At 42.0% G+C, this 26,135-nt stretch overlaps 1 protein-coding gene and 1 pseudogene across 1 annotated transcript; one reads left to right on the top strand and one right to left on the bottom strand.

Annotated features, from left to right (window-relative positions):
• Window positions 1-206: 206 nt before the first annotated feature.
• Window positions 207-1,347, bottom strand: LOC105724219 (glutamine synthetase-like; annotated as a pseudogene).
• Window positions 1,348-5,438: 4,091 nt separating this feature from the next.
• On the top strand, window positions 5,439-25,207 carry CTXND2 (cortexin domain containing 2). Its single transcript, XM_064370380.1, has 2 exons — window positions 5,439-5,593; window positions 24,949-25,207. The coding sequence occupies exon 2, from the start codon at window positions 25,004-25,006 to the stop codon at window positions 25,169-25,171; it is 168 nt and encodes a 55-aa protein (XP_064226450.1). The 5' UTR covers window positions 5,439-5,593; window positions 24,949-25,003; the 3' UTR covers window positions 25,172-25,207.
• The last annotated feature ends 928 nt before the right edge of the window (window positions 25,208-26,135 follow it).

The following is a 26,135-nucleotide window of genomic DNA, read 5'->3' on the forward strand; positions in this document are numbered from 1 at the left end:
AAGCTTCAGTGAGAGAAAAAAAGCAGGGTAGGTGTGAAGAAATTTATAACTTGACCCCCCTATCCCAGCCAAACAAAGAAAGCAAGATTAACTGGGCACAAGGAAAAAAAAAAGACCTTGATATTCCACCCTTCAAGTTACAATTGGGACAACTGGGGGTGGGGAAGAGTTGGAGTGGGATAAAGAACCAGGAGGGGCTCACAGCTGGAGGTCTAGTCCACTTAGTTTTTGTACTGGAAGGGCTCATCGCCGGTTTCATTGAGAAGACACGTGTGGATGAGGGCTTCTGTCACCGAAAAGGGGTCGCAGTTGGCAGAGGGGCAACGGCCTTCAAAGTAACCCTTCTTCTCCTGGCAGACAGTCCGGGGAATGCATATGCTGGTGCTATAATTGGCTACACCAGCAGAAAAGTCATTGCTGTCGGAGGTTTGATGGGATCTAGGTAGGCGTCAGGCATTGTCCAAGCCTCCCTTGGGATCATAGGTGTGGATGTGGTACTGGTGCCGCTTGCTTAGTTTCTCGATGGCCTCCTCAATGTACTTCAGACCATTCTCCTCCCACATGGCCTTGGTGCTAAAGTTGGTATGGCAGCCTGAACCATTCCAGTTTCTGGGAATGGGCTTAGGATCAAAGGTTGCTATCACTCCAGAGTCTTCACATACATGATGCAAGATGAAACGGGCTACCCAGAGATGATCTCCCATGCCGATTCCTTCACAGGGTCCAATTGGAAATTCCCACTGGGCAGGCATGACCTTGGTATTAGTCTCTGCTTGTATCTTGACTCCAGCATACAAGCAGGGCCGGTAATGGGCCTCCACAATGTTCCTGCCATAGGCTCTGTCTGCTCCCACACCGCAGTAATATGGACCCTGGGGTCCCAGGAAGCTGTTGGAAGGCCAACCAAAGGGGTGCCCATCTGTTCCCATGAGGGTATGTTCCTGCTCCATGCCAAACCAGGGGTGCTGGTTGCTCACCATGTCCATTATCCATTTACAGGTGTGCCTCAAATTGGTCTCTGCAGGCTTTCGATTGTACTTGAAAACTTCACACAGCACCAACTTGTTAGGGTCCTTACGGAAGGGGTCCTGAAACATGGCAGCAGGCACGAGATACATGTCACTGTTGGAGCCTTCAGACTCTAAAGTACTAGAGGTGTCGGAATTCCACTCAGGCCACTCTTCCACGCACTTGGGCTCACTGTGCAGGGTCTGGGTCCTGCAGTGCAGTCCTTCCCCAGTACCATCGATCCAGATATACATGGCCTGGACTTCTCACCCTGAGGCAGAGGGCCATGTACACCTGCTTGATGCCTTTGTTTAAGTGGGAACTTGCTGAGGTGGTCATGGTGGAAGGTGTTCTGGGCCCCGAGCGGGTGGGCAGGTAAAGGTAGGCCGCCAGAGCGAGGTGAGGAGAGGAGAGAAGGCCGCCATGCTGATCACATGCTCTGCTCTTCTCCCACTCTTGACTCTACCACGAAAAGTTATCAATAAATAAAACATGTAGGCCAGGCGTGGTGGCTCATGCGTGTAATCCTACCACTTTGGGAGGCCGAGGCGGGTGGATTGCCTGAGTTCAGGAGTTTGAGATCAGCCTGGGCAACATGGTGAAACCCCGTCTATACTAAAATACAAAAAATTAGCCAGGTGTGGTGGCATGAGCCTGTAGTCCCAGCTACTCTGGAGGCTGAGGCAAGAGAATCATTTGAACCTGGGAGGCAGAGGTTGCAGTGAGCCAAGATGGTGCCACTGCACTCCAGCCTGGGCAACAGAACGAGACTCCATCTCAAAAAAACAAAAAAATGTGTAAAAATATATCTGTGGGTATATACTTATATTTGTAGATAGATATACATCTTCAAACCAATAAGTAAAAGACTAATAGCTCAGTCAAAAGGGAAAAGGATAGATAAGGTGAAAATAGATTAGTATGTATCTGCAAAATATGTACAATCAATAGAGATTCAAATACTATAGTAATTAGAGAAATGCAATTTTTTAAAAACTAAGATATTGTGGTGTTTTGTTTTGTTTTGTTTTGTTTTGAGACAGAGTCTCATTTTCTTGTTCTGTTACCCAGGCTGGAGTGCAGTGGCACAATCTCGACTCACTGCAACCTCCGCCTCCCAGGTTCAAGCGATTCTTCTGCCTCAGCCTCCTGAGTGGCTGGGATTACAGGCACACGCCACCATATCTGGCTAATTTTTTTGTATCTTTAGTAGAGGCGGGGTTTCACCATGTTGGTCAGGCTGGTCTCGAACTCCTGACAGCAGGTAATCCACCCACCTCAGCCTCCCAAAATGCTAGGATTACAGGCGTGAGCCACTGTACCCTGCCTAAAAACTAAGATACTGTTTTTGCCAATTAGCTCAACAAATATTTCAGAGACTCTGAGTAACTTATATTAGTGAAGCTGTGAAAAAAAAGAAAAGGCCCTTTTGTGCCTCTTTCATGGTAGTATAAATTACTATAAACTTTTTAGTGTGTAATTTGGTAATATCTATTAAAATTCCAAATGTGAATATCCTACAATCTAGCATTTACATTTTTAATATTTGGAAGAATTTATTCCACAGAAACATTTCCACAAGTGCCCAGAGAAATAGATATACAAGGCTGTCACTCCAGCCTGGGTTACAGAGTGAGACTCTATCTCAAAAAAAAAAAATACACACACACACACACACACACACACACAAGGATATTTACTGTAATGTTGCTATAATAAGAAATTTGAAACAATATGAAAGTCCACCAATAGAGAAAATGGAGTACTTGAGTACTCAGCAGCCATTAAAAAGAATAAAGCAGATTTTTTTTTTTTTTTTTTTTTTTGAGATGGAGTCTGTTTCTATCGCCCAGGCTGGAGTGCAGTGGTGTGATCTTGGCTCACTGCAACCTCCGCCTCCTGTGTTCAAGCGATTCTCCTGCCTCAGCCTCCTGAGTAGCTGGGATTACAGGCATGTGCCACTGTCCCCAGCTAATTTTTGTATTTTCAGTAGAGACAGGGTTTCGCCATGTTGGTCAGGCTGGTCTCAAACTCCTGACCTCAGGTGATCCACCAACCTTAGCCTCCCAAAGTGCTGGGATTACAGGAGTGAGCCACCACACCCGGCCAAAGCAGATTTTTACATATAAAAATGGAAAGATGTCCAAGATACACTGTTAAGTGAACAAAATATAAGATTTTTTAAAAAATAACAGTTATAGGCCAGGTGTGGTGGCTCCCACCTGTAACCCCAGCACTTTGGGAGGCCAAGGTGGGCAGATCATGAGGTCAAGAGATTGAGACCATCCTGGCCAACATGGTAAAATCCCATCTCTACTAAAAATACAAAAATTAGGCCAGGTGCAGTGCCTCATGCCTGTAATTCCAGCACTTTGGGAGGCTGAGGTGGGCAGATCACCTGAGGTTAGGAGTTCGAGACCAGCCTGGACAACATGGAGAAACCCCATCTCTACCAAAAAGTACAAAAATTAGCCAGGTGTGGTGGTAGGAGCCTGTAATTCCAGCTACTTAGGAGGCTGAGGAAGGAGAATCGCTTGAACTTGAGAGGTGGAGGTTGCAGTGAGCTGAGATCGTGCCATTGCACTCCAGCCTGGGCAAAAAGAGCAAAACTCAGACTCAAAAAAAATAAAATGAAATAAAAATACAAAAATTAGCTGTGCGTGGTGGTGCACACCTGTAGTCCCAGCTACTCAGGAGGCTAAGGCAAGGGAATCGTTTGAACCCGGGAGGCGCAGGTGGCAGTGAGCTGAGATCGCGCAACTGCACTCCATCCTGGGAAACAGAGCGAGACTCCATCACAAAAAATAACAATAATAATAATAGTTATAACAAATATAGAAATTAAAGCTGGAGAAATCTGCCAAACTGTTAATAACACATCTTTATTAACAGAGGGTAAAATTAATGGGAGATTTCTATCTTTTATATTATTCTATAATGTTGGAATGTGATATGACATTATATTACATTTATAAGTACAAAAAGCAAAAAGTTACAACAATTTTGTTTTAAGGTCTATTGCTAAATAAATAGTAGCTATTATAACGACCTACAAAGCCTAGTTTTTGTTTTCCCTACTCTGGAAAGGGATAGATATTACCTTTGCTTTGTCTGAACTTTTCCACACAATTTGAGATGGTATGGTCAAATGCAAGAAGAACTTGGAAACTGAAAATGTTTTTTAATTATTATATTTGTTATTATTTAGAGAAAAAGGGTTTGAGGGTCAGGAATAAACTTCATTCTCCATTCTGTTCCCAGCACCTAGCACAATGATTGACGCATAGTAGGCATTCAGTAAATATTTATTATGTATAGCACATCTTTCATAAGAGTTACTTTATTTATTTTATTTTTATTTTTACATTTTTGAGACGGAGTCTCACTCTGTTGCCCAGGCTGGAGTGCAATGGCACAATCTCAGCTCACTGCAACCTCTGCCTCCTGGGTTCCAGCGATTCTCCTGCCTCAGCCTCCCGAGTAGCTGGGATTACAGGTGCGTGCCACTATGCTTGGCTAATTTTTGTATTTTTAGTAAAGACGGGATTTCATCATGTTGGCTACACTGGTATCAAACTCCTGACCTTGTGATCCGCCTGCCTCGGCCTCCCAAAGTGCTGGTATTACAGGTGTGAGTCACGGTGCCTGGCACCACACCTGGCTAATTTTTGTATTTTTAGTACAGACAGGGTTTTGCCACATTGGCCAGGCTAGTCTTGAACTCCTAACCGCAAGTGATCCACCAACTTCAGCCTCCGGAAGTGCTGGGATTACAGGGGTGAGTCACCATACCCGGCCAGGTTTTGACTTTTTTAATCAAATGCATCAAGTAAATTCTTCTGAGGAAAGCGGGAAAACATTCTAAAGCTTAAAACATCACTGATCCTGTTGACAAGTAATTCTCAAACTTAAGCATAAATCACAATCACCTAGAGAAGCTGGTTAAAACACAGATGCCACAGGCAGTAGTGGTGCATGCCTACAGTCCCAGCTATTAGGGAGGCTGAGGCAGGAGGATCACTTGAGCCCAGGAATTTGAGACTGTAGTGCACTGTGATTCACCTATGAATAGCCACCGCACTGCACTCCAGCCTGGGCAGCATTGCGAGACCCCATCTCTTAAACACATACATACACACCCACAGAGGCTAACACCCCCAACATTTCTTATTCATTAGAACCAGGATCAGGGTCCAAGAATTTGCATAGACCAAAAAGCTGGCTACTGATCCATCCTCTACCACTCATGTGGTCCTACTTAGAAGTTTTTACCTGAGCTTTTAATGGTGGCTGCCCCAGCCCTGGCAGAGATGTGGAAATATTCCTCCACTGATCTAGGCTCCAATTTAATCTAGTGGGATCATTTTCGCAGTATGGGAGTGTCTGAAACTTGATCCTGTTTCAGTTGAACTATTCATGAAGCTTCTGAGTTCAGCGTGGGAGTGGGGAAGGGCGAGAGTTACCAACCACCCTCCTTTTGTCAGAAGAGGCTGATAAAAACAGAGGCTGCCAAGAGATGTACTGGAGTAGGAGGAGACTGCTCTGGCAACAGGCGAATCCAGCCTTGCATATCCACTCTCAAAAGGTAAGTGACTCCCCACACCGCCTTCCTGGTGGAGTCCACACTGGGAGAAATTCCAACAATTCTTCTGAGTTTAATAGCACCTTCCTATGAACTTGGGAAATCATGGGGAAATGACTGAAGGAAGTAAAGAGCTTTATTATTATTATTATTATTTTTAGAGGCAGGATCTTGCTATGTTGCCCAGACTGAACTCAAACTCCTGGGCTCAAGCAACCTTTCTGTCTCAGCCTGAGACCTTTTTCATTAGAGCTTTTTTTTTGCTTTTTTTTTTTATAGAGACAGAATTTCTCCATACTGGTCAGGCTGGTCTTGAACTCCTGACCTCAGGTGATCCCCGCCCCCACCTTGGCCTCCCAAAGTGCTGGGATTACTGGGGTGAGCCACAGCACACAGCCTTCAGGAAAAGCTAAACTTTCATCTGAGAAAGGATGTCTTCAGCAGAGTCTCTTTTTGAGGAAAGTTGGGGTGGGGGCCTCTGATTGGTCCTATTAGCCAGAGAGTGTCTTTGATTTTAAGGATTATAGTTTAAAAAAATCTTCATTATTGTGTTTCTTCACCATCATCTCTCTCTTTGCACTAAACTTACTGCCAGGAGAGAAAAACTGGGTCTTTTTAGTATTTCAGTCTTCTTCAAGAATAACAGGGCATTGCAGGTGGGAAGAATAAAGTGATCTGGAAAAGAAACACATAGAAAGAAAATCTTTCTGAAACTGAAAGCGGAACTGGTGTTGCCAAGGATTTGTAAATGCCGTTATTCTGATTCTCACTCTAGCAGGTCCAAATTTAACATAAACCAATAGGTTCACACCACACTTCCTTTCTCCTACTTTAATCCCGAGAAGTGCTGCTACTCATCTCAAACAAAACAAGAACCTTAAAAGCACTTTTAAAAAAATTCTAGGACAGGTATTCTCTTTGGAAAACAGATTTTAGTTCTACCATTTTTGAAAGTGTATTTCGTAAGAAAAGCTATTTTGCCTACGAAGTAAACTTGTTGTGACCTTTTCCCCCATTTTGAAAACACTTTACCTTTTTTTTTTTTTTTTTAAACAGTCTTACTCTGTCACCTAGGCTGAAGTGCAGTGGCACGATCTTGGCTCGCTGCAACCTCTGCCTCCCAGGTTCAAGTGATTCTCCTGCCTCAGCTTCCTGAGTAGCTGGGACTACAGGCATGCACCACCATGCTTGGCTAATTTTTTGTATTTTAAAATAGAGACAGGGTTTCACCATATTGGCCAGGATGGTCTTGAACTCCTGACCGCAGGTGATCCCCCCCCATCTCAGTCTCTCAAAGTGCTGGATTACAGGAGTGAGACACTGCGCCCGGCCCTAATTTTGTATTTTAAATCTTTTATTCTTTCCTTAAAGAGAAACCCCCAGGTTGTATAAACTTTAGGCCATACAAAATCTGGATCACTGCATATGAAAATGAGCAAAAAATATACAAGGCATACTTAGAAACAAAACATCAGCATCTTTCTCTCTAGTAAGAATGTATTTTAATTTATTTTTATTTTTATTTTTTAGACAGGGGCTTGCTTTGTCACCCAGGTTAGAGTGCAGTGCTGCGATCACGGCTCACTGCAGCCTCAACCTCCTGGGATCAATCAATCCTCCCACATCAATCTCCTGAGTAGCTGGGACTACAGATGTGTGCCACCACACCGGGCTAATTTGTTTTTGTTTCTGTTTTTTTGTAGAGACTGGGTCTTGCTATGTTGCCCAGACTGATCTCAAATTCCTGGGCTCAAGCAATCCACCCGCCTCAGCCTCTCAAAGTGCTGGGATTACAAGAATGAGCCACAGTGCCTGGCCGATCTCACTCTATTTCTGAGTTCCAGTCCCACATTTTAGCCTCCTGAGCATATTGTGTCAGTGCATTTAAATTCAACCTACCCCAGACTGATCTTATCCTACTACCTTAAAATATCTGCCACTCCTAAAATAAATAATCATATGAATGGCAACATTTTTCTTTCAGCTTTCCAAATTCAAGCCCAAGTTTTCTTTATCTCTTCCTTCTTCTTCCCACTACATGTCCATTTAATTTCTAAGTCGTCACAATTTCTCCTTCACAATCTCACATCCATTCTTTCCTTTCTGTTACTCACTGTGTTATCCTAGCCCTTGTTTCCCCTTGTTGAGACTGCTAAAACTCCTCGTTTTCACCCTGTAGTGTGTGTTATCTCCAATACTTTTCTTTCTTTCCTTCCTTCCTTCCTTCTTTCTCTTTCTTTCTCTTCCTTCCTTCCTTCCTTCCTTTCTTTCTCTCTCTCTCTTTCTTTCTCTTTCTTTCTTTCTTGAGACAGAGTCTTGCTCTGTCGCCCGGGTTGGAGTGCAGTGGCACGATCTCTGCTCACCGCAACTGCTGCCTCCCAGGTTCAAGCAATTCTCTGCCTCAGCCTCCTGAGTAGCTGGGATTACAGGCGCCCGTCACCATGCCCGTCTAATTTTTTTGTATTTTTAGTGGAGATGGGGTTTCACCATCTTGGCCAGGCTGGTCTTGAACTCTTGACCTTGTGATCCACCCGACTCGGCCTCCCAAAGTGCTGGGATTACAGGCATGAGCCACCATGCCCAGCCTATCTCTAATACTTTTTACACACTCTTGCTAGTTACCTTCTCGAAGTGTGGCTTTGATCATTTACCTGCCTGAATTCAACGAATGTGAATTGATGTATGCACTATGTGCCATACACTGATATAGATTTATATTAATTCGTTCATGTAGGCATATTAAATACCTAAAATATCCCAGCCCTCTCGAGGCACTGAAGCCATGCTATGAATGGGACAGACATCTACAGCTTACATTTCAGTTAGAATCAGTGGGATACACAGTAAGATATGGCCCCGGTTCCCAAAGAGTTTATGTGCTCAAAACCTTCCATTGCTTCACTATGCCTGAAAAAGCAAAATTCAGAGTTCTTGCCCTGACTTTCAAGGTGCAGTATGGTCCTGTCTTAAGCAACAGAAGTATAGTATCTAGATGAATAATCTTGAGTTTGCATGCATCTTGTATTCTGTATCAGGCACCATATTTTAAAAGGAATATGGACACACTACAAAAATCTTCAGTAGAAAAAGGGTAGAGTGGGCCAGACATGGTGGCTCATGCCTGTAAATCCCAGCACTTTGCGAGGCCAAGGTGGGCAGATCACCTGAGGTCAGGAATTCAAGACCAGCCTGACCAACGTGGAGAAACCCCGTCTCTACTAAAAAATACAAAATTAGCTGGGCATGGCAGCACATGCCTGTAATCCCAGCTACTGGGGAGGCTGAGGCAGGAGAATCGCTTGAACCCTGGAGACGGAGGTTGTGGTGAGCTGAGATCGTGCCATTGCACTCCAGCCTGGGCAACAAGAGTGAAAAGTCGTCTCAAAAAAAAAAAGAAAGAAAAGAAAAAAGTTAGAGTGGTAGACCACATCCTCTGAGAAACAAATCAAAACGTACTTAATAGCTATTTTTAAATTACTGATACTCTTGTGTATGGAAAAGGTATGTGTTGCCTTATACAGTTCTAAGTTAAAAGTGGAGCCATACTAAGAATACAGATTTGGCTTAAGGTAAAAAATTACTGCCTTCCAGAACCTTCTGAAATAGACTGCCAGGAAATAGTCAGTGCCCAGCCCCTGTCACACAAGGAGTTCAAGCCAAGGCTTTACAGGAATGGTTAGAAAGTGGCACAAGATGACCTTTAAAGTTTCCTTCCAACGTGAGACTTTATACCCTTCACTTTCATGCACTGTGAGTTCTGCCATATTAAATTAAGCATCATTTTCCAAAAAGCGTCCATGCTTCCTGTCTCTATCACTATTACTTTATTTGGAGTGCTCTTTCCTTGTTCCAAATGGAGCTCAGCCATCACCTCTACAAAGACTGCTATAACTAATCCCACTCCCAACTGAGTTTATTAATCAGTGAAGGTTGTACTATTCATATGCTAATAAAATATTAGCGTATTATTTTAATTAATATTTTAATAAAATATTAGCATATTATTTTATAGTAGCGTATTAATCAGTGAAGGTAGTACTATTCATACGCTAATAAAATATTAGTGTACTGAGTTTATTAATCAGTGAAGGTGGTGCTATTCATACCCAATAAAAGCAGTGTGTTCTTCTGACACTGATGTTTCCACATTGACAGACATTTCCTACTGGAAATGGATGTTTGCCCTGTAGAAACTCATATCGATGGAAGAATATCAGGTTAACTGTTGCCTCATGTACCCAACACATTCCTGGCTATCTGATATTTCTAACACAAACATCTAATGATGTAATGTTCATGTTTACAAGCTTTCCAGTGGCCCTCCACTGATTACAAAGTTGAGTCCTGAGTGTTTAACATGCAACACAAGACCCCTTGTGAGCCGGCCTTGGCTACTAATCCTATCTATTCAGTAAAATATATCTCAAAGGTTTACTGAACAATTGCTGTTTCTCGACATACTATATTGTCTTCCCTTAAACCTTCATGTCTTTACTTGGAATTTCTTCTTTCCTTCTCCCCTTTCCCACTTTCGTCTGCCTGGTAAACTCATTCTTAGCCCTCAATTCGATTCATGCGTTGGCCTCTTCAGTAAAACCTTGTGGATTCCTCCCTTTGGGCTCCTTTCCCACTTTACCCAGCAAATTGCTTTGGAATTATTTGCTTTCAGGAAGTATATATTTTTTTATTTTTCTCTTTATAAGATTTGGACAGATTACATAGTATAAAATTATACTAGAAATTTGTGATAAAGAGAATAAATGAAAGGAAATCAAAGAAAGATGGAAGTCTCTTGAAATGCTCTAATCGAGAGAAGGTGGAAAATCAGTAAAGTATTCAGGCTGGCCGGGCACGGTGGCTCACCCCTGTAATCCCAGCACTTTGGGAGGCAGAGGCAGGTGGATCGCCTGAGGTCAGGAGTTCGAGACTAGTCTGACCAACATAGTGACACCCCGTCTCTACTAAAAATACAAAAAATTAGCCGGGCGTGGTAGCGGGCACCTGTAATCCCAGCTACTCGGGAGGCTGAGGCAGGAGAATCACTTGAACCCGGGAAGCGGAGGTTGCGATGAGCCAAGATTGTGCCATTGCATTCCAGCCTGGGCAATAAGAGCGAGACTCTGTCTCAAAAAATAAATAAATAAAATAAAATAAAATATTCAGGCTGAAGAGGTCTAGTGGGATCTGCAAGTGCCAGGGTAAAGCAAGATGTCCTTTTTGAAGAATGTAATGATGAATAATGAGAAAGTATATGCCTGAAGTCATAAAGATATGCTATATTTTCCTCTAAAGGATTTTAAGCTTGCCTTTTACATATAACTAAATGCAGTTTTAAAAATAAATATCCTATTTTCCAGTATCGCTTATTGAATAGTTCATGCTTTTTCTGTGACCAACAGTACTCACTGTGTTATAATTCAAGTTTCTCTAAATGTGTGATTTGCCGCTGGGCTCTCTAGGGGTATCTATGCCCACATACATACCCTGTTGTCATAAATCCTGTAGCTTCATAATATACCTTGATAGCTGATAAGGAAAATCTCTCTACCCTATTATTTTTCTTCAGAATGTCTTTTTTTTTTTCTTGAGACAGGGTCTCGCTTTATCATCCAGGCTGGAGTGCAGTTGTATGAACTCGGCTCACTGCAGCCTCGACTTCGGTGACTTAAGAGATCCTCCCACCTCAGCCTCCCAAGTAGCTGGGACTACAGGTGCTCACGACCAGGCCCAGCTAATTTGGGGGTTTTTTTGAAGAGATGGGGTTTTGCCATGTTTCTCAGGCTGGTCTCAAACTCCTGAGCTCAGGAAATCTGCCAGCCTCAACCTCCCAAAGTGCTAGATTTACAAGCATGAGCCACCATGCCTGGCTTCTATCTACTCTATTCTTGAGCCTTTGAGTTCCCACATATGTTTAAGAAAATTGATTTGTCAGTTTTCTCAAAAAAATCCTGATGGGATTTTGGTGCAGTTGCATTGTATCCATAGATCGATCTGGGTAGAACTAACTACTACGCTGAATCCACATAGTATATCCCTTCATTTACTTAAGCATTCTTTAATGACTTTCAGTAAGGTTTGTTAATTGTTTCCAAACTGGTCCTACTCAACTTTCGTTAGACTTCTTTCTAAATATCTTACGTATTTTTAATGCCATTGTAAGTGATGCTTTTTAAAAATTACATTATCTCGTGTGTTGCTGGTATTTAGAAATATAATTAGCTTGTGTATCTTACCCAGTCACCTTGCTAAGCTTTAATTATCTCATACTTTCCTTTAGACTCTTCTGCGGGTAATGACGTCTGTGAATAGTTAACTTTTGTTTTCTTCTTTTCAATCCATTTTTTTTTTCATCTTATCTTACTGCTCTGGCTGAGACTTCCAGAATTAATGTTATACAAAAGTTAACGGCTGGGCACGGTGGCTCACACCTGTAATCCCAGCACTTTGAGAGGCTGAGGTGGGCAGATCACAAGGTCAGGAGTTTGAGACCAGCCTGGCCAACATGGTGAAATCCCATCTCTACTAAAAATACAAAAAATTAGCCTGTGTGGTGGCAGGCACCTGTAATCCCAGCTACATGGGAGGCTGAGACAGGAGAGTCGCTTGAACCAGCGAGGCAGAGGTTGCAGTGATCTGTGATTTCACCACTCACTCCAGCCTGGACAACAGAGCATAGGCAACTCATCTCAAAAAAAAAAAAAAAAAAAAAAAAAGTTAACATAGTGAACCTTTTTTTGTGTGGTTCCCGATTTTAAAAAGAAAATCTTTCAACTCTCAATCATTAAGAAGTAGGTTTCCTATAGTTTTTTGTTTGTTTGTTTTTTGGACAGGGTGTCATTCTGTCACCCAGGCTGGAATACAGTGATGCTATCATGGTTCACTATAGCCTTGACCTCCAGGGTTCAACTGATCATCCCACTTCAGTCTCTTGAGTAGCTGGAAGTACAGACATGCACCATCTTGCCTGGCTAATTTTTAAATTTGTTTAGAGAGAAGGATCTCACTATGTTGCCCTTGCTGGTCTCAAACTCCTAACCTCAAACAATCCTGCTGTCTCAGCCTCCCAAAATGCTGCGATTACAGGCATGAGCCACTGTACCTAGCCTATATATTTTTTATGGATACTCCCATTTATGCCTAGTGTTCCATTATTGGAACCCTAAGCATGTGGGAGTTATTTATATCCTCCTGCTCAAGGTCATAGCAAAAATTCAAAAAATTGCACCCTCAAGCATAAATGGGTTAAAGGAGTTCCTTTCTGTCCCTATTTTGCTAAGAATATTAACATAGGTATTTTATATTAGTATCTTTTTTTCTTCTTTTTTCAAAAATGAAGATGGGGTCTCACCATGTTGCCCAGGCTGGTCTCAAACTCCTGGACTCAGGCAATCCTCCTGCCTTAGCTAGTATTAAGTTTTATCAAATGCTTTTTCTGTAATCATTGAGGTAATTTTTTCATTTAATCTGTATACTAAATGTCACTTACAGGTTTTCTAATGTAAACTACCCTTGAATTTCTGGGAAAAACTCAACTTGGTGTTTGTGTTAATCAGGGTTTATTTGCAGGGAATAGAAACTTTCTAGTTATTTAAAACAGAAGTGGGATTCTTAGTTACACATGACCAAAAAACCCAACTCAAATGGAATTAAAGACTACAATGGAAAAATATGAATTTGTTAATTATAGGGTACAAGGTTCCATAGATCTTCAATAAATCAAGTTTGCTAATTGTATTATTCAAATATTCTATATCTTCATTGATTTTTACGTAGTCGACCTATTAATACTTGAGACAAATGTGTGGAGTATCTACCATAATGGTGGTTTGTACTGATTTCTCTCTAGAGTTCTATTGCTTTCCTATTTATCTTGAGACTGTTTTAATAGATGCATATAATTTATTTGTTATTCGTATTTATTTAGTGGGTACAAGTGCAGATTTCTCACATGCATATATCAATGTCGCAAAGTCTGGACTTTCAGTGTACCCATGAAGGTACATATAATTTAGAACTGTTATACCTTCCTACAGAATTGAACCTTTGATCATTATTTACTAATCCTCTCTAACCTTAATAATGATTTCTGTATTTAGTTCTATTTTGTCTGATATTAATATAGCTCCTCGGTTTTATTTTGGCTAGTCTTTACCACATATGCCTTTTTCTATGCCTTTTATTTTTAACCTTTCCATGTCTATTGTTTTTTTTTTCTTTTTTTTTTTTTTGAGACGGAGTTTCGCTCTTGTTACCCAGGCTGGAGTGCAATGGTGCGATCTCAGCTCACCGCAACCTCCGCCTCCTGGGTTCAGGCAATTCTCCTGCCTCAGCCTCCTGAGTAGCTGGGATTACAGGCGCGCGCCACCATGCCCAGCTAATTTTTTGTATTTTTAGTAGAGACAGGGTTTCACCATGTTGACCAGGATGGTCTCGATCTTCTGACCTCGTGATCCACCCGCCTCGGCCTCCCAAAGTGCTGGGATTACAGGCATGAGCCACCGCGCCCGGCCTCCATGTCTATTTTTTTTAATAGCCTAAAGCTAGATTGGGGCCAAGACCAAAGAATGGATGTTTGTCATTTTTTTGTCTGCCCAACATCCAAATATTCTTCCTGTTTAGAGAAATCTTGTTTTTTCTTTTGCAACCTCCACCTCTCGGGTTCAAGCGATCCTCCCACCTCACCCTCACAAGTATCTGGGATTATAGGGACACACCACTACACCCAGCTAATTTTTGTATTTTTAGTAGAGATGGGCTTTCACTATGTTGGCTAGGCTGGTCTTGAACTCCTGACCTCAAGTGATCCATCCGACTCGGCCTCCCAAAGTGTTGGGATTACAGGCGTGAGCCACTGTACCTGGCCAGCCATGGAGAAATCTTTCTTTACATGAATATGTGAGAAACAATCTCCACTGCGGAAGCCTAGAGAAATCAAATATTCCCTCTTCCACCCTCTGGCAGCCAAGGTGTTAGTGCATGACTCAGCCTTGACCAGTCAGATGCTCTGGCCAGAGACTGGAATACTGAGTGACAAAAAGATGACACAATTTGTAATTCAGCCATGCCAGAGGCAGTAGTATCCAATGACAGTAGCAGCAGTGCTTGGCAACAGCAGTGTCCGGTGGTAGCAATGTCTAATGCCAGCATTGCCCTAACCAGACTTTTCCTGTGCAGACCCTGGCTATGACTCCTGATGGCTGGCTTCTCTTGATTTCTGCCTGTTTATAAGAATAGTTCTCTTTCTGAGAGCTACCTGACCTTTTTACAATAAGTATATTTTCTGTTTAAGGGAGAATCCATTCCTGTTGCTTGCAAACAAGAATCCTCACTGATATAAAAGTGTTTCTTTTTCCTCTGGAATGGAGTAGGAGAGATGAAAGGTATGGGGAATATGTGAGGTTTGAATTTGCTGGAGCCATTCTTGATACCGTAAGGGATGCCAAACTGGGGATTAAATCAACATAGAAGAAAGGCAGGGTTAAGAAAAGCCATAGACATAGAAAGGCAGAGCCCTGGCAGTACTTTTAATCTCTGGATTCAGCCATAGTTAAAGGTAGCCTCACTCTGGACTTTTTGGCCACATGAGTCACTAAATTCCATTTTATTTTTAAATCTCATGTGAGTGGGTTTTTCTGTCACTTGCAACCGAAAGCACACTACCTGATACCTTTCTGTTCTGCCTGTGAAAAGGAATCTCTCACTTAATTCTCCAGTAGGCTTTCAGCTGCTATTCTACTTCTCATCTTTCTTTCCTAGTTGAACTTCTCATAAATGATTTAAAATCTTACTGTCTTCATTTCCTCACTGCCGTTTGCTGCTTTATCCACTAAAATCTGGATTCCTTCTTACTTTACTACTCTGCTAGGACTATTTCCTTTTAGATCACCAGTAGTCTTCTGTCTTAATTCAATGCCAACACCATATCTCAAAGCCATTCATTCATTCAACAAACAGTTTTATATACCCACTTTAGAAACATATAGTGCTACATTCATTCAACAAATATTTGTTGAACATCTAATATATCCCAGACTTTTAGGATAAAAAATTCTATATGATCTCTACTCTCATAAAGGATTACAATTTTATCAGCAAGTACAGACTAAAGTAATATAATAAATTATAGTAAATATTACTGAAAGATCTCCCTAGAAAATTAATATTTAAGCAAAGCCTAGAAGTTGAATATAGAGGGAAGAGAATAACACAAAGAGAATGTTAAGGGAAAAGGCTTGAAGGCAAAGAGGAAGAGAGGGGCATGCACAATTCATGGAACTGTGAGAAGCCCACCATTGCCAAGTCAGAAAGTACAGGGGACAGAGAGATAAGAAAGAAGGTTAGAATAAATTGTCAGCCAGTTGCAATGGCTCACGGCTATAATCCCAGCACTTTGGGAGGCAGAGGCGGGCAGATCATGAGGTCAAGAGATAGAGACCATCCTTGCCAACATGGTGAAGCCCCACCTCTACTAAAAATATAAAAATTAGCTGGGCATGGTGGCAGGTGCCTGTAGTCCCAGCTACTCGGGAGGCTGAGGCAGAAGAATCACTTGAACCCGGGAGGCAGAGGTTGCAGTGAGCCGAGATTGCACCACTGCACTCCAGCCTGGTGACAGAGACTCCATCTCAAAAAAAAGAAAAGAAGAAGAAATTGTCAAGAGCCTTGGCACCCCATTAAGAAGTCTAAATACAGTGGGAAGCTGAAAAAGGATTTTGATCAGATGACTGATTAATTTACATTTATTAAAGATCACTTTATAGTTTGGAAGGGAATAAGAATGTTTTCAGGGAATCAAAGTGTATTTATAGGAATCTGGCATTTGATGGCCTGGATTACAGAGGTGGCTTAGGGAAACAGAGAAGAAAATTTATGTGAGAAGTATTTTGGAATAGGCCCAAAAGGATTTTTTTTTTTTTTTTTAGACTGGGTCTCACTCTGTTGCCCAGGCTGGAGTGCAGTAGTGCAATATTGGCTCACTGCAACCTCTGCTTTTCTCCAGCCTCAGCCGCCCAAGTAGCTGGGTCTTTAGGCATGAGCTACCACACCCAGCTAATGTTTGTATGTTTTGTAGAAATGGGGTTTCACCATGTTGCCTAGGCTGGTCTCAAACTCCTAAGCTCAAACGATCCACCTGCCTGGGCCTCCCAAGTGCTGGGTCTTTAGGCATGAGCCACCACAGGCTAGTCTCCAAAAGGATATTAATAGATATAGGGAGTGAGAAATTGCTGCAGTTTTGAATGTAAAAATGCATGTGACCTTGCTCTGAAAGAACACTGTAAAAAGGACAAGATACATAAACAATGTGATATATCTATAAATAATACATATACCTAAAGGGTGGTGCAAATATTTACCAATCTTTATATACTCTTTAGCTATTGGGAGGAACTCTGGACCAGTTTTATCTCATCCTAGGCTTTAGGATCACTTCCTTCCAATTCTCTGGCAAGGCACAGCTCTGTACCATAATGACCACAACTTATGATATTGTTTCACAGAGCAATTTAGCTCTGCATCATCCCAATTAACTTTTTATCAAACAAGATTTTAGCTTTGCCTGTGTGTAACCAAAACAACCATTAAACCATTTTTCAAAACAAATCTATTGGCTTTTTTCTGTTTAAGAGGTGAGTCTTGCTATGTTGCCCAGTCTAGCCTCAAAGTCCTGGACTCAAGCAATCCTCCCAAGTAGCTGGCACTATAGATGTGGTTTTTTGGTGTGTGTGTGTGTGTGTGTGTGTTTTGTTTGTTTGCTTTTGAGTCAGAGTCTCGCTCTGTCACCAGGCTGGAGTGCAGTGGCACGATCTTGACTCACTGTAACCTCTGCCTCTCGGGTTCAAGCAATTCTCCTGCCTTAGCCTCCCGAGTAGCTGGGACTACAGGGTGCACGCCACCACACCCAGCTAATTTTTGTATTTCTAGTAGAGGTCGGGTTTCACCAAGTTGGCCAGGATGGTCTCGATCTCTTGATCTCATGATCCATCCACCTTAGCCTCCCAAAGTGCTGCGATTACAGGTATGAGCCACCGTGCCCAGCCTAGATGTGGTTTTTTTTTTCTCTCTCTCTTTCTGGGATGATGTTCAGGGCTCTTTTTCTCATGATGTGCTTTTTATAGGTTTCTCAGAAATTTCCATTAAGGTTATCTAATTGCAGATCCCTCAAAGTCAACATCCTTCTTCTGATTGGTCTTTACAATGCTGAGTCTAATATATTTACCTCTAGCCACATTCTGTTAAAGTAACTTCATCCTAGCAGGAAGCCCTCTTGGGTGGAATCTTCTTTTATATGACCCCAGACTGGACCCTATCTGTGGAGTCCATATCTGGTCCTCAAGATTTAAAAAATTCCCCTTGCTTAGTTCAGTACCAGCTCTGCCCTCTTTCTGTGTTGCTGCAGGGCTTCAGGCAATCTCTTTTCTATAGTGCTTTTGTGGATGTAAATTAGAAACCATCCACCAACTGGTAACCATTCCTTATTCTTCACCCCATAAACTAAAATAAACTCCAAAAAGTCCAAGCATGGTGGCTTATTCCTGAAATCCCAGTGCTTTGGGAGGGCTGGGTGAGAGGATCACTTGAGGCCAGAGCTTCAGCCTGGGCAAGATAGCAAGACCTCCATCTCTACAAAATTTTTAAAAAATTTAGCCAGGCATATTGGCATGTGCCTGTAGTTGTTCTAGCTACTTGGGAAGCTGAAGCAAGAGGATCACTTGAGCCCAGGAGTTCGAGGTGGCAGTGAGGTATAATTGCACCACTACACTCCAGCCTGGGTAACACAGTGAGACCCTATCTCTTAAAAAAAAAAAAAAAAAAAAAATTGGCCAGGCACAGTGGCTCATGCCTGTAATCCTAGCACTTTGGGAGGCCAAAGTGGGCAGATTGCCTGAGCTCAGGAGTTCAAGACCAGCCTGGGCAACACAGTGAAATCCTGTCTCTACTAAAAGACAGAAAATTAGCCAGGTGTGGTGGTGTGCACCTGCACTCCCAGATATTCAGGAGGCTGAGGCAGGAGAATTGTTTGAACCTGGGAGACAGAGGTTGCAGTGAGCCAAGATTGCACCACTGTACTCCAGCCTAGGCGAGACTCCGTCTCCAAAAAAAAATTTTGATTTAAAAACTCCAAATAGATCAGGGATCTAAATGGGAAATAATGAAACCATGCAAATGGTAAAAAAGAACATGGGTGCATTCTATAGCCTGAATGTAATTTTTCTAATAATGACTCAAAATTCAGAGGTAATAAAAGGAAAAATTATAAATTTCATTATGTTAACTAAAAAATTTGTGCATGGAAAAAATATGCATCACAAACAAAAAGAAAACACGGCCTGGTGAAGTGGTTCATGCCTATAATCCCAGCACTTTGGGAAGCCAAGGTGGGCAGATTACTTGAGGTCAGGAGTTTCAGACCAGCCTGACCAACATGGTGAAATCTGTCTCTATTAAAAATACAAAACACTAGCTGAGTGTGATGGTAGGCACCTGTAATCCCAGCTACTTGGGAAGCTGGGCTGGAAAATTACTTGAACCCAGGAGGTGGAGGTTATAGTGAGCTGAGATTGCACCACTGCATTCCAGCCTGGGCAACAGAGCAAGACTCTTTCTCAAAAAAAAAAAAGAAAACAAAACCTGACAAACTGTGAGAAAAGATTTGCAATATATATTATATAAGAAGGGCTAATATCCCTAATATATAAACATTTAAAAATTGAGGAGAGGAGCAGACCTAAATCTCAATAGAAAAAGAGACAAAATGCATGAACAGATAATTTACATAAAATATATAACTGTTAAGAAAACAATTCCAGGCTGAGCATGGTGGCTCACACCGGTAATCCAAGGTGGGAGGATCACTTAAGTCCAGAAGTTTGAGACCAGCCTGGGAAAAATGGTGATATCTTGTCTCTACATAAAAATAAATTAGCTGTGCATGGTGGCATGCACTTGTAGTCCCAGCTCCTTGGGAGGCCGAGGCAGGAGGATCCCTTGAGCCCAGGAGGTTGAGGCTGCAGTGAGCCATGATCATGCCACTGCATTCCAGCATGGATGACAGAGTGAGACCCTCTCTCAGAAAAACACAAACAAAAAGATAGAAAACGATCCCATTTAAGATAACGAAAGAACAAAATAGGAATACATTTAACAAAAGCAATGCAAAATGTATTTTCTGAAAGCTACAAAACACTGTTGAAAGAAATTGAAAAGATCTAAACAAATGGAAGGATATTCCATGTTCATGGATCAGAAGACTTGATATCGTTAAAATGCCAATACTCTCCAAATTGCTCTACAGATTCAATACAATCTGTTTCAGAATCCCAGTTGATTTGTTTATAAAAACTGACAAGCTGATTCTGAATTTCATTTGGAAACTCAAGAGACCCTAAATAACCAAATACTCTTGAAAATTAAAAAAAGTGGGATGTTCACATGTCCTGCTTTCAAAACTTACTACAAAACTACAGTAATCAAGACAGTATGATATTGGCATAAGGACAGATATACAGATAAACAGAATAGAATTGAGAGTCTAGAAATGCATCTATGACCAAGTGATTTTTCAATCGGAGTGTCAAGAACATTCAATGGGGAAAGAATAGTCTCTTCAACAAATAGTGTTAGGAAAACTGGATATCTACATACAGAAAAATGAAGTTGGACACTGACCTCATACTGTATACAAATATTAACTAAAAATGGAATAAAGACCTAAATTTAAGAGACAAAGCTATTTAACATAAAACTCTTAGAAGAAAACATAGTGGTAAATCACTGTTACCTTGGATTTGGCAGTGGATTCTTAGATGTGACACCAAAAGCACAAACAACCAAAGGAAAAATAGACAAATACTTTTGTGCTTCAAAGGACACTACTAAGAAAGTAAAAAGACCACACTAGGCTGGGGCCAGTGGCTCATGTCTGTAATCTCGGCACTTTTGGAAGCCAAGGTGAAAGGATCACTTGAGACCAGAAGTTTGAGACCAGCCTGGGTGCATAATGAAACCCTGTCTCTATAAAAAATACAAAAACTAGCCAGGTGTGGTGATACATGCCTGTAGTCCTAGCTCCTTGGGAGGCTGAGGCAGGAGAATCGCTTGAACCTGGGAGGCAGAGGTTGTAGTGAGCCAAGATCACACGCCACCGCACTCCAGCCTGGGCAACAGAGCAAGACTCTGTCTCAAAAAAAAAAAAAGGGGGGGCGTGCAGAAGATCTCTATAAACCGATCACTTCAGATTAGGAGGGATTTGAAGGATATATTGATAAGTGCAAGTGCAAAAAGGAAAATGCAGGAGTATCTACAAGCTACTATCCTTAGTATAAGAAAAAAGGAGAAATAAAAAATTATTCACTTGTGCAAAAGACACAGGAAGTATAAACTAGAAATGAATGAGATTCTTCACCAGTAGGAGGGAGGTAGGAATGGGGTGGAAAGAATGAGATGTGGTTGAAATGGAATGGAAAAAATGGTGGGGGAGGGGTGATACTTCTCTGAGTGTAACTTTTTGTATAGTTCTGGTAACTATGTTAGTATTTCACATACTCAAAAAAAAATAAAATAAATGCAATAATAGTAGGGGCAAAAACTCTAAAAATGGAATATAAACAAGACAAAATGACAAAAAAGCAGACCATTATGTCCCACAAATTGCAAGGAACATACATCAAGCTTGAAGGGAAAGCAGTCGCCTTTGGTATTTTCCCCCTGTACACCTTTCTCCTGCAGTGTACCGAGGGAAAATGCCAACATTCCAACAACTTTCCCCAAGAAAACCCACTGCCTCTTTACTCTCAACTCTTTTTAGACCCTCAAGGTGAATACTGAACTAAATATTTCAAAAATTGTCTAGCTACTTGCTCTGCAATGCCTGGTTATTAGATCCCTCTTTGGAACATAGGGTTCCTGCTACGTATTGTTTTATTTTGGCCTTTGTGCCGCAGCTGTCATTGAAACAGAGAAGGGCTTCTTTTAATAATCTATTTAATAATCTATTCTATCAATCCATATGTTTTGTTTTGAAAATCTGATCATTCTGTCACAATAACATATTTTATTAAAAATCACCCTTTATGAGGAACTTGCAAAATCTGCCCATTCTTTTTTTTTTATTTACATGAGCAAGGATTTCAGAAATCAATATTTTTTATTTATTTTTTTTTTTTTGAGGTGAAGTCTGGCTCTGACGTGCAGTGGCGTGATCAAAGCTCACTGCGGCCTCCCAGGCTCAGGTGATCCTCCCACCTCTGCCTCCCAAGTAGCTGGGACTAAAGGTGCATGCCATCACATCCAGCTAATTTTTGTATTTTCTGTAGAGAGGGAGGTTTGCCATGTTGCCCAGGCTGGTCTTGAACTCGAGAGCTAAAGTGATCCTCCACCCACCTCAGCTGCCCAAAGTACTGGGATTACAGGCATGAGCCACCACACCTTGCCAGTAACTCTTACGTTTAATAATTTAAGGAACTTCCAGACTGTTTTCCAAAGTAACTTTGTCACTTTACATTTCCACCAACAGTCAGTGAGGGTTTCAATTACTTTATACTCTTGCCAACATTTAATCTGACTTGATTCCAGTCATCCTAGTGGGTGTGAAGTGGCATCTCAAAGTTTTGATTTCCATTTCCCTGATGACTAATTACATTGACCATTTAAAAAATGTGTTTATTGGCCATTTGCATATCTTCCTTATGCAGAAGAAGTAATTTCTATTCAGATCCTTGGCCTAATTTTTAATTGAGTTGTTTGTCTTTTCATTGTTTTGTTGTAACTTTAATTGACCAGATCTCCCTCTGTCACCCAGGCTGGAGTACAGTGGTGCGATCATAGCTCACTATAACCTTGAACTCTTGGGCCGAAAGGATCCTTCTGCATCAGCCTACACACCTGTAGCTAGGACTACACGCACATGCCACACACCTGGCTAAAAAAAAAAAAAAAAATTAAGGAACAAAGTCTCTCCATGCTGCCCAGACTGGTCTCAAACTCCTGACCTCAAGTGATCCTCCCACCTCATCCTCCCAAAGTGCTGGGAGGTGTAAGCCACTGCACCCAGCCCATTTTCTAAATAATAATCTCTTTTCTTTTTTTTCGATTTTTTTTTTTTTTTTTTTTTTGAGACAGAGGCTCACTCTGTTGCCAGGCACCAGGCTGGAGTGCAGTGGTGAAATCTCAGCACACTGCAACCTCTGCCTCCTGGGTTCAAGCAATTCTCCTGCCTCAGCTTCCTGAGTAGCTGGGATTACAGATGCGCGCCACCACGCCCAGCTAATTTTTGTATTTTTTGGTAGAGACGGGGTTTCACCATGTTGGCCAGGATGGTCTCCATCTCTTGACCTCGTGATCCACCCACCTCGGCCTCCCAAAGTCCTGGGATTACAGGCGTGAGCCACCGTGCCCGGCCTCTTTTTTTTTTTTTTTTTTTTTGAGATGAAGTCTCTGTCACCAGGCTGGAGTGCAGTGACGCAATCTCAGCTCACTGCAACCTCTACCTTCTGGGTTCAAGTGATTCTCCTGCCTCAGCCTCCAGAGTAGCCGAAACTATAGCTGTGCACCACCACGTTCAGCTAATTTTTTTTTTTTTTGTATTTTTGTATTTTTAGTAGAGACGGCTTTCACCATGTTGGCCAGGATGATCTTGACCTCCTGATCTCGTGATCCGCCTGCCTTGGCCTCCCAAAATGCTAGGATTACAAGCATGAGCCACTGCGTCCAGCCTCCATAATAATCTTTCTAAAGTACAAAAGTTGGCCGGGCGAGGTGGCTCATGCCTGTAATTCCAGCACTTTGGGAGGCTGAGGTGGGTGGATTACCTGAGGTCAAGAGATTGAGACCATACTGGCCAACATGGTAAGACCCCCCTCTCTACTAAATAATACAAAAATTAGCTGGGTGTGGTGGCACACGCCTGTATTCCTAGCTACTCAAGAGGCTGAAGCAGAATTGTTTGAATCCTGGAGTCGAAGTTTGCAGTGAGCCAAGATGGCGCCACTGCACTCCAGCCTGGTGACAGAGCGAGACTCCATCTCAAAAAAAAAAAAATTATTTGGTCATAGATATATGGGTTTATTTCTGGACTCTTAATTATTTTTTGTGAGATAGAGTCTCGCTCTGTCACCCAGGCTGGAGTGCAGTGGCACACTTTCGGCTCACGGCAACCTCCACCTCCCAGTTTCAAACAATTCTCCTGCCTCAGTCTCCTGGGTAGCTGGGACCACAGGCGTGCACCACCACATCTGGCTAATTTTTGTATTTTTATTTTTTTTAGTAGAGACAGGGTTTCATTATGTTGGCCAGGCTGGTCTTGAACTCCTAACCTCTCAAGTGATCCACCTGCCTCAGCCTCCCAAAGTTCTGCGATTATAAGCATGAGCCACCGCACCCAGCCCTGGACTCTGAATTCTAGTGCATTGATTTGTGTGTCTATCTTTGTACCAGTATCACAGTTTTGATTACTGTAGCTTTGTAGTGAGTTTTTGAAATTAGGAAGTATGAGTTCTCTTACTTTGTTTTTCTTTTTCAGAATTTTCTTGGTGGAGTAAGTTTTTTGTTTTGTTTTATTTTTTTTGAGACAGAGTCTTGCTTTGTCGCCCAGGCTGGAGTACAATGGCGTGGTCTCAGCTCACTATAACCTCTGCCTCCCAGGTTCAAGCAATTCCGCCTCAGCCTCTTGAGTAGCTGGAGTTACAGGTGCCCGCCACCACGTCCAGCTAATTTTTGTACTTTTAATAGAAACAGGGTTTCACCATGTTGGCCAGGCTGGTCTCAAACTCCTGACCTTGTGATCTGCCCGCCTCACCCTCCCAAAGTGCTGGGATTACAGGCGTGAGCCACCCCACCCGGCCTGTAAGTTTTAATAATTGAAATTGATCACTTCTGGGATATACCTAATTTTTCATGAAGATATGAGAATGACAGCACAATTACATGTAATGATCAGAAAAAAATAAAACAATTTCATGTGCATACCCAGTGAGTTTAAGACTATATAACAAACTAGGTACAATAAGTACTCTTGGAATTTGAAGCAATCTTAGAGGAGGATTTTTACCTAACACAGAATTCAGATGCTTAAGACAGTTTTACCTGGATCTTAGGGGACAAGGAAGGTCCGCCTGAATTCTAGGTTGTATACATTTGCTCACGTTTTGCCTTGGAGTAATTCTCCATATATTTTATGCTTGTGTATATATGTATATCTTGTCAGTCATCTACATGAACTTTACCAGTTTCGTAACTGCTTAAGTAAATCTTGCTGATATTTTTTCAACCATTGGTCCCCTTTTGGTTTTCTACAATGTTATTAAGAAAACACATACATATACACACAAACCAATAAGCCTGTTTTACCCTCCTGTGTCTAGGAATATGACAAATCTGAAGCTGTAGCTGGACAACAGTAACGAGGTGCAAGTCCCCATGGAAGATTCGAGCCTGTCGAGCAGTGTTGATGTGGACAAAGGCTTTGCCATCGCCTTTGTTGTTCTTCTGTTTCTGTTCCTAATAGTGATGATTTTTCGGTGTGCCAAGCTGGTGAAGAATCCCTACAAGGCCAGCTCCACAACCACAGAACCATCTCTGAGCTGAATGTAATAAACCTGGTAGACTCCCCCTTGCAAGAGATTTGAAATATGTTATACACACTTTATATTATTTCACCTCTCTTTTTCTCAGCCTTCTCACTCTTGCATTCCGCAATGAGATGAAACACAAGCCAGTCTGTACTGTTCCTGTTCAGGGAAATGGCTAGTAAAATGGGACAGACGTTGAATTTATTGGCTAGAATAAGGCCATGGGTTTTCATTCTTCAGTACCTAAGGTCCTGAGGATAGGACAGTGGGCCATAATTTTATGATGTAATGTAACATGATGTCATCATACTTGGTAAGATACACCTGAAACTAGAAGCTAACCTAGAGGTGGCACACTTGAACGATCCTTTCAGTTATATAAATGTAGGATCAGCAGGAACCAAATGCCCCATAAGAAGAGTATAACAGGCCAGGCGCGGTGGCTCACGCCTGTAATCCCAGCACTTTGGGAGGCCGAGGCGGGTGGATCACGAGGTCAAGAGATCGAGACCATCCTGGTCAACATGGTGAAACCCCGTCTCTACTAAAAATACAAAAATTAGCTGGGCATGGTGACACGCGCCTGTAGTCCCAGCTACTCGGGAGGCTGAGGCAGGAGAATTGCTTGAACCCAGGAGGCGGAGGTTGCGGTGAGCCAAGATAGCGCCATTGCACTCCAGCCTGGGTAACAAGAGCGAAACTCCATCTCAAAAAAAAAAAAAAAAAGAAGAGTATAACAAGATTGTTTTAGTGTGTGAAGTTTTACAAAATCTGCTGTTCTTAAGTGGGCAGAACTCTGTGGTAGAAGGGGACTAATTTGCTGTGGGTGAATTCCTTAATCTCTCTCATTCCAAATTTCCTCATCTATAAAATAATATGTAGGGGTTTGAATGAGGGCCCCAGAAAAGATATATCTGTGTCCTAACTCCTGGAATGTGACCTTATTTGGAAAAATAGTCTTTGCAAACATAATTAAAAAT

Source organism: Aotus nancymaae, unplaced genomic scaffold, assembly GCF_030222135.1.
Source record: "Aotus nancymaae isolate 86718 unplaced genomic scaffold, 86718_ANA_hifiasm-v0.15.2.pri h1tg000108l, whole genome shotgun sequence".
Lineage (NCBI taxonomy): Eukaryota > Metazoa > Chordata > Mammalia > Primates > Aotidae > Aotus > Aotus nancymaae.

Bases quoted from the DNA above. Each gene is read 5' to 3' on its own strand.
- CTXND2 (XM_064370380.1), top strand. From the start codon at position 25,004: ATGGAAGATTCGAGCCTGTCGAGCAGTGTTGATGTGGACAAAGGCTTT.